The sequence below is a fragment of the Cricetulus griseus genome, chromosome 2 (genome assembly GCF_003668045.3).
Source record: "Cricetulus griseus strain 17A/GY chromosome 2, alternate assembly CriGri-PICRH-1.0, whole genome shotgun sequence".
NCBI lineage: Eukaryota > Metazoa > Chordata > Mammalia > Rodentia > Cricetidae > Cricetulus > Cricetulus griseus.
In genome coordinates this window covers 86,283,415-86,296,746 of record NC_048595.1, presented here as the reverse complement: position 1 = coordinate 86,296,746, position 13,332 = coordinate 86,283,415, and the positions used below count along the sequence as shown (strand labels likewise).

Here is a 13,332-nt window from a genome sequence, read left to right as displayed (position 1 = left end):
CCATCCTGGCTTCTATCCGCTCGTTGGCTGTGACCAGCAAGGTGATTGCACTGAGCTCTGTGGCCCAACCCTAACTATTCAGCTTTAAAGTTCAGATCTTTACAAATGATGGGCTCTTTTCCTTCCTCGTCTCCTTCCACAACCCCCTTTTTGTGAAAATTAATTGCTGTTAAGTATACACAGTATGCAATCTGCTGTTTTAATCATTTTTAAATATACATTTTGGTGACTTTAAGTACATTCACCTTCTTTGGCGCCATCATTCCTCCCCCTCATTCCCAAGAATCCAACCCAGGACTAACTCAGTACAGGCTAGGCAAGCACTCTACAATTGAGCTATAGCCCTAGCCGCCATCAACATTCATTCCTTTTTGGTAACTTTTAAAATACGTAGTAGCTAAGTGGAAAAGGGCCATTTCTTCTTAGCATGCTTGCTATTGGAGCTTGTGTATCAGACTGTCATCACATCAGTATCATCTGAGAAGTTAGTGTTCAGTGCCTGAGCTGCAGCTCTGAGGCTTCCCTTATATTGTAGGTACGCCCGTGGCCACGTGACTTTTACGTAGTCCTCACCCTAAGAACTTTACCCCCCCGAGCCATCTCTTCAGGTCCCTATCACACTCATTTTTTAAGGCTGTCTCCATGAGATCACTTGTGATCTTTCACTTTTTTCATGTAAGGAGATTGAGGCTCAGAGTGACTTATTTGTCCGGGAAGGCATCCAAGGCTTCAAACTCTGAGTTGTCTACAATTGGTGTGTCACTAGAAGGGTGGCCTATCTGGTGATGAACCCTGCCCTTGAAGGCCCTGCCATTTGAAACACATGGACAAGACAGCATTTATCTGTTGGAAATGTCCCCCACGTGGAGCACAAGCATCTGGAGCCAGCTAGAAGGCGCTGGGGATACTGGGTGGCCGCAGCAGTGGGCATGTAAGGACACGTGCTGGGGCCCGCATTCTGCCAAAGGCCCCTTCTGCTGGCATCTCTGCTCAGGAGAGGCGCCGCCTGGTCTTGTCTGGACCCCGAGCGCACTGCGCTTGGCCACCGAGGCGCACCAGCTGTGCGCCCCCCCAACCCCACAGCTCGCTTATCACGGGCGCTCCAGGTGCCCCACTCGCAAGCGACAGCGGAGGCCACGAGTCCCCCACACCCCAGGGGCGGAGCGAGGCGCAGAGACGTCAGGGCGGGGACCTAGCGCGGCCGAGCGCGCTCTCCCGGAGGCTGCCGGCAGCCCACGTCCCCGGCTGGCGCGGCCGGTGGTGGCGGCGGCGGTAGAGACCGGGATCTAGCAGTTCGCAGCGGCGCTGGGGCGCAGCCAGGCGGCCGCGCCGGCGGAGACCGAGGTTTGAGCTCTGAGCCAGCCTTGCGCACATCTTTGCCCGCCCCTCAGGAGCGGACCCCACACGCCCCTCAGCTGTCCCCGGAGTCGTTGAGCCCCCCACGAGTGCCCTTCCATCTCCTTGAGTGACTACAGCGTGTGTTTTGTTTTTCTTTCTTCTTCCCCTGCCCGTGTGCCCTTCTCCAGGATGGCAGAGGCGGAATTGCACAAGGAGAGGCTGCAAGCCATAGCAGTAAGTCCACTTTTCATTTCATTTTCTTGCTCTATTGTCTGGGGTGGACGGGGACCAGTGGGCTCAGGGCCAGCAACATGCCAGCCTGGTAGCCACAGGCCCTGTGCTGGGGTGAAAGTCTGTCCAGGCTTGGCGACTCTGCCTTTTGCCTTTATATGTCTGTAGACTAAACCCCTGGGGCGCACTTGGGACTAGAAGGATTTGAACATGGAAAATTGGCTTAGAAATAAGATGCTTGCTACCGCGCTTCAGGGATAGACTAAACAGAGGCGGGGGTAGTTCATGCGTGTGTTGCAGGGGACTCTTGAAATATACCAGTAGTCAAAAGTAGGTTGGCTTCCAACTCCCGAGAAGGGAGAGAATAGTGACCCCACGGTGGCTATCTTCCTCTGCCTTGCTGGCTTTCCAGACAGCTGACTGCGTGGTACAACCTCCCCCAGAAACCAGGAGTGCTGGTTTTCCTCTCCGTTTGACATTAGCAAGGGCTCTGGCACAGGGCACCACCCTAAAGAGGGCAGGGGCTTCTTTCAGCTGGGTCTTGGGAGTAATATTTCAGGAGAGTCTTTCTCGTGGGTGTGGATTATCTGAAAACTACTGGTTCAGCATACAAAGGAACATCCGGTTTGGGCAAAGTTCTGCCCTTGGAGAGCACCATACCATGTGTATCTCGGGTTCAGACAAGAGCCGTCTGACACTGCCTAGATTGGAGAGGCCTTGCCAGTTCTGCCAGTGTTCCACAGATGTGGTTTTCACTGGAGCCACCACAGCTGGATTATATATTTCCTTTGCAGATGAGGGAATCGTTACTGGCGCTATATGAAATAATAGCAAATTAAAGGAGGTCTGCTAGAATGTTGGCATAAAAGAATCTCCAGACATTCTTCCATCGAAGTACTCCCTCCCACCCCCGTGCTCCAGGAGTTCCCTGGAAACACATAAATTGGTTGGAGAAATACTGTGTAAGAAGCGGCATGTGTATGAAAGTGTTTTCAAACACCTTTGGATGGAGTCTTCATTGGGAAAATGCATGCAGTGTAGGCTCAGTAGCTCGGAGACCCTCTTTCTCAAATTATTCTGATCTGAAGGGTTATGTCCGGAAGGAGAAAGCTGTGCATGGACTGTGGTGAAACGCCATGCTTGGCCTCTGAGACTGTCTTTGAAGTTGGTCCTTGGACTTAGGGAGGCTGTTCTTTCCTTTCGTTTTGATGCAGTGCATGTACATTTTGGTGGTTAATGAAGTTGCTCATGGATTCTAAAGCCAGTGTCAAGGCAATGTGGCAGCCTGCCTTGATTAGCATGCTACAAATGGTGCCATGGAGCTGGTGGGTGTTTTGTGTAACTGGATAATGGGCTGCTTCAACTGTTGACAAGTGTCTGCTTCAGACAACACTCAGCCACTCCATGGGCTGCTGCTGGCTGTTTGCAACAGTTGTCATATTTTCTTGCCTCTGTATGACCAGTGTCCCTGGATGCCTTGGGGACAGCTGACTCCATGAAAGGACTTTCTTTCTGAGCACAGTGCCAGTGGTAGCTAACACCAGGGCCACCCCTTCCAAATAGGCTGGAGTAATCTCAGCCATGGCCAAGGTGATTTTCAATAAAGATCTAGGGGTACCCTCAGGGTTCTCTTGAGCAGATAGAAAGATAAATACCCACTCAGTTCTGTTCAGTTGTGGAACGGAGTTCATCCTGTGGACCTAGGAACTGTTGAGGAGTTTTGGGAATGGAGGGGGGGGGGTCAACATCTGCAAAATTCTGTGTTGGGAAAATTTTTTCTAAGTGTTATCATTTTGTGTGGGTGTGGGAGGGAGGGAGAGAAGAAGAAGAAGAAGAAGAAGAAGAAGAAGAAGAAGAAGAAGAGAGAGAGAGAGAGAGAGAGAGAGAGAGAGAGAGAGAGAGAAAGAGAGGGAATGTTGAGAATGGAAGAGAACAGTGAGGGTGGACTTTGTGGCTACAATCAGTAGATAATTTTATGCCACATTTTGGCTTAGTCCACACTTTCCAGAATCAGCAAACCTTGCCTCTCTTGGCCACTTTCCCAGAATTCTCAGGGGGCTCTGAGATGCTTACAGGCCTTCCCTAGAACCTACCCTGCCTGAAGTCCCTCTGGAGATAAAAGGGAAAAGAGTGATCCTTCACATCTTCACCTACTTGGGTTCCTGGGTCTTGTTCAATCTTGAGTCTGAGCCTCCATTTTTTCATCTATAAGTTGGGCCCAGGACTTTATCTCTTGGGCGACCTTTGAAGACCAGGAAGGTGAGGCACTTTAGGCCCACAGTTGCCATGGAATGATATTCAAGGGGAGCCCTCAGCTGTTGTCTACATTGCTGAGAGGGCAGGGCATAGCTCTGATTTTCTTTTCAACTCTGGGTGGGGGTCAGGTTCTAGCCAGGATCACTTCCTCCACAGCAGGGATTGGGACCTGAGAGCCATCCGTGGGTTCATTTCCCAGGTTTCTATGGAGTGTCTTTTCTAGGTACCACCAGTGCTGACAACCACCATTAGAAAGGTCTTGCCCTGACACAATTGATTTAAAAAGGTGTGTGAGTGTGTGTGTGTGTGTGTGTGTGTGTGTGTGTGTGTGTGTGTGTGTGTTACTATGTAGCCCTGGCTGGCCCAGAATACACTATGTAGACCAGACTGACCTTGAATTCACAAACATCCACCTGTCAGAGCCTCCTGAGTGCTGGGATTAAAGGTGTGTGCCTCCATTCCCAGCCTCAAGCTTAATGTTTGAAAGGTCAGGTATCTGGTGATCCAGGATATCTGTTTCATGATTGTCTGTGGGAATCACCCAGTATGAGTTACTAAGTGGCTACAGTGCCTCTATTAAATCTACTAAGTCAATGAGAAAGGAAAGCTTTTGAGTCCTTTCAAATGAGGAAACTCCATCTTTGACAAGTGTCTTTCCTCCTTGGGCCTTTCCTTCTAGAGAAACCCCCACAACTGTACCTTTAGAACCAACAAAATGCTTCTGGCAACAAAATAAGTGAGGAGAAATAATACAATGATTGCTATTTATTAAATGTTGCACATCCATCAAGGCCTTGGGTTAAGTTCTGGTTTCGATTAAGCACAAAGTTGCTCACAGTCAAGGATGGATTGGGAAAGCATATGAACAATTACTGTGAATTACAAGTAAGGCAGTGTACACAACCTCGGGTGTAGAACATGGAAACTAGCCTCAAGGTATGTAGAGCACCACACACTCCCAGGCCCTAAGAGCAGTCACCTGAATAGGCTTGGAGGTTGGATAAAATAACATAGAAACTAACATCATAACCTTCCTGATCACCACGGGCATTTATTCATTTTTGTTTGCTATTATTTCTTTGGAACAATTAGTATGGGGAAGAGAAAGGCAAAAGCAAGAAGTTAAGTCAGTAGCTGGCAGTAAGAACATGGTGACAGACTGGTGTGTGTGTGTGTGTGTGTGTGTGTGTGTGTGTGTGTGTGTGTGTACATGTATGTGTTATCTGTGTGCATGTGGTGTGTGTGTATGCACAGATGCAGTAGCCTTTGTCATCGTGTGTAGAGGTCAGAGGTAGATGTTGGGTATCTTCCTCTTGTCCTCTATTTGTCTTTCTGAGACAGAGTTTCTCAATGAACCTTGAGCTCTCCAGTTATGCTACACTGGCCAGCCAGTCCCCAAGATCTGCCTATCGCTGGCCCCCAGCACTGAAGTGTAGACATGTGCCTCCATGCTTGGACTTTTACATGGATGCTAGGAATCTGAACTCAGGACTCCATGCACAGCCAATACCTTACCCACTGAGCCATCATCCCAGCTGCCATGAACTGCTTTTATAAATTTATTTGTTTTTATTTATGTGTATATGTGTGAGTTTATGTGCAGGTGTTTGAGGTGTTGGGTCTCTTGGAATTGGAGATACAAGTGATTGAGTCTTGTCTGATGTTGATGCTAGGAACTAAACCTGTGTTCTCTGCAACAACAGAAAGGACTCTTAAATGCTGAGCCATCTCTCCAGATCCCCAGGAAATTCTGTTAACAGACATTACCTCACTTAACTCTAGCAGGAAGCTTATAAAGTAGACATTATTCTTCTATACCATTTTAGAGATGGCCAAGTCAGAAGTCTGTTAGAATATTAAACGGACAGTGCCAAAATCAGGGTTTCAGCCCACAGGCCATGAACTCAATGGAAGATGACTGCAGTACCTCATCTTTTCTCACAGGGGCACTGTGCAGGTGGTCTACAGCCTCAGTGTGAGCCCCTGAAAGGGAAGCAGAATGCATAGTATTAGAAAAACTTGAGTAAACCAGGACACCTATATCCTTTGGAGACTCTTCCAAGCCTGGGTTGAGCATGGAAAATCCCAATATAAACTTTAACCCAGTAACATTCTCTTGGGGAAGAATCGGCTCAGTCTCAATGGAAACTGACTTTGGGGGAGGGTGTTGTTATGTTTCCATATCCAAGGGGGAGATAGCTTTCCTTGGGCATGAGTCAAAATGAGTAAATGTTATAGAGGCTGTCTTGGGTAAAAGCCCCAAGAGTCCCATGGAAAAGGCCCTCAACATGACTATATCAATGTGTGCTGAAAAAATGGGATGTTAATCTAACCTACACTTCTCTTTGTGGAGTTTTGTCATGTGTTAGAAACCCACTCTGTGGAATGATAAAAATCTCCTTTGCATGTGCACAGAACCTCACAGCTCACACAAATGGTCTTCATTCTGCATTCACTCTGTCATGTGTAGTGTCACTGTCTCCACTGCAAGCCGAGCATCCAGACCCACAGAAAGATGAGAAAGAGTTTGGGGAAGCTTTGGTCTCTCCATATCCAGCCTGGATTCTCCTGAGCTGGGAAGAGAGTGGCGAGCTTGGAGACACATGAGCTTGGATATGCCTTTATCGAATCAGAACCCTCTGAGATCTTGCTTAAGTGCTCTCTCTCTCTCTCTCTCTCTCTCTCTCTCTCTCTCTCTCTCTCTCGTTCAGTCCCTCCATTCCTCTCTTGATCCCTCCTTTCTTTGAATCTCTGTCTTCTCTGTCTCCCTTCCCTTCCTCCCTCCCTCCCCTCCCCTAACTTTCTATGGACTCTGTTTCTTTCTCCGTATCTCTCTCTGAGTTGCCTCTCTCTCCTTCCACCCTCTTCTCCCCCATCTCACCACCACCTTCTTTCCCTTTCTATCTCCCCATAGCATGTTGATGGCTTCCACCTGCCCCCATTCTTTGTCCTGAGTAAGCCTAGAGGAAATGTTGGTTGATTTTTCCTTAGATTCATCTCTTTATGCCTTTACTTTCCTTCAAATGATAAGTTCCTAGGGTTTAAGTTCAATGGGGGGGGGGCTAAGGTCTCAGGAGGCTACCAGTCTATGAATGACCCATGCTACTGAGGTTGGTCTGCCTAAGCTGCATGAAAGTCATGTCTATCATTTACATATGACCCATCCCAACATCCCAAGTCAGGGATGTGTTAGAGACCAAAGTTAAGCCTTTTAGTAACCAACACTAATTCTTGTGGGAACTGTCACATACACATCCCTTGTGGACCTGTGTCATTGGTGGATGGTTGACAAAGAACTGCAGAATGAAAAATCTTAGGTATTAACCTGCTATCTACTTCCATCTCAGAGACAGAGATGACACCACACTGTGCCTTTAAAATTCCATGTGAAGGCCTAAGAAATCACTTAGTAAGGTTATTAGGAAGAGGAAGGGTTTGCCCTGGGTTGAATTTGCAAGGCTGCCGGTGAATAGGTGTCACTTTGGGACCTTTCAGGGTCATAACAGGTCCTGAGTGTGCTGAGGGAGCCTTACACAAGCATGTATAAGGGTCACAGAAGCCTCTGGATAGTTATTTGTATCTGGAAATTTCAGGCTTGAGCCTCTTAGGACAAAGAACAACTGCTCTCTCAAACTTTAAAGTATGGTGAAAAGCAGAGCACGTAACACTTTCTAAAAAGCCACTTTTTAAAAAGCCAAGCAATGGGAGTTATGGGTTATGAATGGCCAACATCTAAAGGAAGGCCAAGGCTCAGTGAAGACTCATCCGTATTTCTATAGGGGCTCTCAGGTACTTTGGGGGACCACTGCTATTGGTCCTTTGAATTACTCTCATTTTATCACTGATTCTTTGGGGGGGATGTTGGAAGCAGTATGGTCAGTCATAACCTTATGTGGCATGACTTGGACACATAGGATAGGGCTCTTGAAGGCTTCCAGGGCCTTGCATAGTCTGGTAGGGTAGTTAGGAGTATGGGTTCTGGGCTCTGTTTGAGCTTGTTCATTAGTATCTGCAAGACGTCCTTGTCCCTTGGTTTCCTTATCTGTGAGATGGGGATAAGGATAGACTCCTCATCGGGAGTACTGTTGGGGTGATTTGGGAAATTTCCCAAGATGTGCTCAAAGCAGGCACCCAGTGAGCATGCACAAAAGGTTTCTATTTACAGTAAATAAACAACTTGTGCATCTGGAAATAGAAAAGAGACACAAAGGGACAGTTCTGTCAACCTCAACATTTTTGCCAAATTAGGAAATTTCAGGGAACATACTATCTGCTTAGAGTTTTCAGTGCAGGCTGACAACAATAACGGAGTGTGTGTGTGTGTGTGTGTGTGTGTGTGTGTGTGTGTGTGTGTGTGTTTGTGTAGAAGGAGAGAGAGAGCTGGGAGAGTGCATAGTGTCTGGAAGAGGACACGGGTTGTCCTGCACTATCATTCTCCACCTATGCCTTTGAGACAGGGTCTCTTAACATGGAGTTAGATCTGAAGCCAGTGAGCTCCAGTGATCCTCCTGTCTCTGCTGCCACAGCACCTGGGTTAAGGCCTGTGTGACAGCACACCTGGCTTTTTGTGTGTGTTCTGGGATTCAAACTCAGGTTCTCATGATCCTCTAGCAAGTGTTTTACCCACTGAGCCATCCCTACAATGAGTATCTTTTGTAGCTGTGAACTCAGTAGATTACAGGAACAAGTGTGTAACCTAAATCAGGGACACTGAATGGAAAGTTGGGACCCTATGAAGCAGATGTTATGGACCAATGAAGATGTAAGTGATTTATGCTGTGTGAGAACGTGGGTTCTATGTTATTACATCAACTAATTTTCAAGAAAAGCAAGAAAACTGATTTGTAAATGTAGGACCTCCAATTTAAGCGAAGACTATGAATGACTTTAAGAACGGAAAAGATTTGTGGTCACATGTGATTCCTTTTGACCAACAGGTGGGGCATTTTATGACATTTAGATGGGTGGGGCTTTGAACTGAAAAGTTTGCTGTTTATATGTCCTGGCTTAGCTGAATTTCACTGTATGGAGATTGTAAAGTCCTCCTCTAGGCATTCTCCCACGTCATTCAGATTATATTTGCCTTAAGGATTGATGAGTCTCATATCCTAAAGTTTGGATTCTTGAAAGAAAATAATACCCATTTGCTGTGGTTTTGATACCAGGTTGAGCCCCTTACAATTGTGGGTATGATTGTAAGTCAAGGTGTTCACATGTGGGTAGATAGCTGCTTTCTAACTTAACAGAACCTCAAAGGCCCTGCTGTTATAGAAGAATCTTGAAGAACATTTACCCAAGGTAGGCAAATCTGACACATTAAGTCTGATATGCAAATCTGAGTCTAGCTCACACCAGGATACTTGAGATGATCCTGATTTATATCCGCTTCAAGTAATGGGACAGGGAGCCACTGCACTTAGAATAGCAGTGACAGACAGTTGACAGTCTGTCTCTGTATACACACACACACACACACACACACACACACACACACACACACACACACACACACACGTAGTACAGAACAACGATGCACATTCCTTTTTGGATAAATTGGAGACAACCTTAAAGCACAGACTGTTGCTCCCACTCCCACAGAGTCTGAATGGGTGGACATGGGAAGGAGACAGGAAATTTGCTTTTCTAGCTAGTTCCCAGCTGTTTCCAGCTGCAGCTGTTGTTCTAGGGGACGCACTTTGAAAACTATTGCTAATGTTGGAGAAGATCAATAGTAAAGAGAGATGGTGGTCTGAGTCTGGCTAAGTGGCTTGGGCTCATCATGGCATGCTTAAGAGTTAAAAACACAAACACCAATTCAGTCTCATTGAGCAAGAACTTAAAACAGCCCCATGTGAAGATGGTGCAGGTGCATTGCATGCCAGGTAGCTGACCAAGAGAAGGCCTTTTCTGGGGATGGGACTTAGTGGCTAATTTACAAGTTTCTGTGCTTTACCTCTAGAGATTAAGGATTTGTGGATGGGAAGCCACCGTTTGCCTTAAGTACTTGCTTAGTTCTACTTAAATAAACTAAAAATTCTGTCTGTTAATTACTTGCAGACAACTTTATTTATTTATTTATTTATTTATTTGTTGGTCTTTTCGAGACAGGGTTTCTCTGTGGCTTTGGAGGCTGTCCTGGAACTAGCTCTTGTAGACCAGGCTGGTCTCGAACTCACAGAGATCCGCCTGCCTCTGCCTCCCAACAGACAACTTTTTGAACAATTTGCTTGGGATTAGATGAGTGACTAGGGTTGAGGGTGTGTGCCTAGATTGTCTGAGCAGACTGTAAGGGTTTGCAAGGAACTGGGATTGGCCAAGGAGGTTGGGTGCCTTTATCTGTGCTGAGGTTTGCACAGAATTGGGCTGACCCTAACTATGTGCTATAAAATTCCCTTGAGGGAGCATTCCGAGGGCAACTCGGTGAAGACAAGAGATGCAGTGAAGGAGATCGCTAGGGCTAGGGAGTTGATAACTCAGTAGGTAAAATGTCTGTTACACAAACGCCAGGACCTGTCTTCAGATTCCTGACCCCCCACATAAGAACCAGGCATGGTGGAATAGACCTGTAATCCCAGTGCAAGGGGGTGTGGGCAGAGATACTTTGGTGCCTGCTGGCAAGCCAGTCTAACTTAAAGTGTGAACTTCAGATTCAGTGAGGAGACCCTGCCTCAAAAACTAAGGTGGTGAGTGACAGAGAATATCAGAAATCAACCTGGCACATGTGAGCACCCTGTCACACACTCATGCACAAGTCACACATAATAACCAGCTATGCTTCCTTGGAGAGAAGTCCGTGATGTGGCAATGTTATCTATAGGTGTAGATATTTCATTGCAAACTCCAGTCTCATGGGACCTCCTTCAGCAGGGTTCAGAACAGCTGCTTCACTTGTGGTGACTCTGATAGGAAGCCAGGATGAGCAGTAGCTGATGTGCAATTACTTACTAACAGTTAAGAGGTCTCTCCAGCCTTCATTCGCAGGCACACACAAGTTTGGCCCGTCATTGGTGTACCCAGGGATGCCATCCAGGCATCCCTATTTGTAGAATTCATTGTCTGAACAAGCTCTTCAGTTTCTTGGAGAATTCAGACTTCCCCAGGCTCTTATTTCTCATATAATACAAAGCACAGAAACTGCACTGGGCTGGATGGAGCCTAATAGAGCAAGGGCCGACTGTGGGTGACAGGCCACATAGCATAGGGCGCTGGCTGGAGAAAAGGTCTCTCAGGCGTGCTCTGAGCTTGGGAATACCATGCAGATGAGTCCTGTTTCAGACAGAAAGGCCAGTGGAGCAGAGGTCAATATGAGGAGGCGCATGTCTGAGGTGCTTGTGTCCTGGGTTAATCATTACCCCCTTGTTTTCCAGTAGTCCTATGTTCATAGGGACTACTAAACAGAGACACACAGAGAATGGCCAGGACTGGAGAGACGTTTCAGTCTGTAAAATACCTTTATTACACACACACACACAAGGACCTGGATTCCATCCTCAGAATCTATGGTGAAAATCTGGATGTGGTGAGATTTGTAATACCAGAGCTGGAGAGGCAGAGCAGGCAGGTCCCTGGGGCTCCCTAAACAGAAAGTTTTAGTGAGCTTCAGGCCAGTGAGGGACCCTGTCTCAAAACCACAATAAACAAAAATAAAGATGATAGCCCTGGAGAATGATAGCCAAAATTATCCTTTGACATCACCTGCACACACACACACACACACACACACACACACACACACACACACACACACTCACTCACTCTCACCCATACTCACACATACACACTCACATACACACACACTCACTCACACACACACTTACACATGCACACACACATACATAACGCTCACACACATACACACTCACACACACAAACACACTTGTGAACATGCATACACATGTGAGCATGCGTGCACATATATACACAAGCACAAGAATGGAAGACATGGAGGAAAGAGAATAGCCTATTTGCTTAGCACTTGAGTGTGTATTAAAAGTACTTTGCATCCATCTTTTGCCTTAAGTTTCAGGGCCTGTGGCATCTCATAAGCTAGAAGAAAGGCATAGGGAGGCCAATACCTTTCCCTTGCCTAACATAGAAGCAAAAAGAAAAGCCATTTGGGTCTCCGGATTAAAGCCCCAGGTCTGTTTGAAAGGCCTGGGGCCAGCCCAGAGTCCAGCTTTCTATTCCTCACTTCCCTGCTGCAGATGACTTCATCACCCTAAGGGCTTGTGAGCTGACAGTCTGTGTTCCACCAAAAGTCTTCAAGGGGTTTGTAAAACCTGCCCCCTCCCCATTTTTTTTGCTGGAAAATTAAATAGCCTTTTTACTGGTTTATTTTCTATTCTAGGTGGTGGGAACCCTCTCCCCCAGTCTGCTAAATTGCAACCAGTCACATAAGAATTCTTTTTATTTCTAAGTCCAGGGCTGAAATGTAAAACTTTGAGGGTTACTAAAAAAATGCTTTCCTAGGAGAAAAAAGTATGCTTGAAAACTTAACCCCATGGGCAAAGGTGGGTGATCCTCTCCCTCCCTCCCTCCCTCCTCCCTCCTCCTCCTTCCCTCCCTCCCTTCCTTCCTTCCTTCCTTCCTTCCTTCTTCCTTCCTTCCTTCCTTCCTTTCTTTCTCTCTTTTTCTTTTTTTTGTGGATTTGAACATTGAAGTTGACAACATTGAGGCCAATAAACACCAGTCAGAGCTTCAGGTTTTGGGTCATTGTGATCACATGTGGGTTCCACAAGTGACAAGAGATTGAGGCTGGGATTTAAGAAAGGTGGCACTTGACTGAGCAGCCCGGAGTCAGGTATGCAGCTTCCCTTAGTTTCTGCACCCTGACTTCATCACATCTGCTGTCTTTAATGGGGTGAGACCTGTTCATGGATATAGAAGTCTGCACATGTGTGTCCATAGCCCAGTGCTAGAATCAAGTAAAACTTCAAAACTCCATCATGCTAGTAATAGGATGAGTGTGGTGCAGAGGGATGAGAGCATCCTGGAGGCTGGCATGGGACACACCCTGAATCCTCCAACTACAGAAACACCCTCCCCCCAGCCTTCTCAGCAGTGAGGACAGCAGACCTGCATTGGATCTGATGAGGAGGAATGAAAAGAAAGCATCACCTCTGGAAACAGAAGAAGGGGCCAAGATGAAAGTGATCACCATCCTTTAGTTACCACCATTCTTGCTTTGCAGGTTCCTAGCTGCCTTTGGCTAGTTGTAGCTCACTACTCTTCCCTAAGCCAAAGCTAGAAGCAGCCTGGCCTAGTGAAGGAATCTTTTTTAAACCAAGTGGGTGTCTTAGTTACTTTTCTATTACTGTGCTAAGATTACTGTGGTAGTTTGACTTTCCCCCATAAGCACATAGGCAGTGGTACTATTAAGAGGTGTGGCTTTGTTGGAGTGGGTATGGCCTCGTTGGAGGAAACATGTCACTGTGGAGAGGGCTTTGAGGTATCCTAAGCTCTGGATACCACCCAGTGTGTCAGTTGACTTCTTGCAACCTTCTGGTC

At 46.8% G+C, this 13,332-nt stretch overlaps 1 protein-coding gene across 5 annotated transcripts in view; it reads left to right on the top strand.

The window, feature by feature from the left end:
* The first annotated feature begins 826 nt into the window (after positions 1-826).
* Positions 827-13,332, top strand: part of Palm2akap2 (PALM2 and AKAP2 fusion) — a 332,065-nt gene continuing 319,559 nt past the window's right edge. Inside the window, exons 1-2 of one of the 5 annotated variants that reach the window (XM_027403043.2) lie at positions 827-931; positions 1,527-1,572. In XM_027403043.2, the coding sequence (XP_027258844.1) occupies positions 930-931; positions 1,527-1,572 (48 nt within the window). In that variant the 5' untranslated portion in view covers positions 827-929. Of the gene's footprint in view, positions 932-1,219; positions 1,573-13,332 lie in introns of those variants that run through there. The other 4 variants (XM_027403041.2, XM_027403045.2, XM_027403042.2 and 1 more) reach the window with 4 other exon arrangements.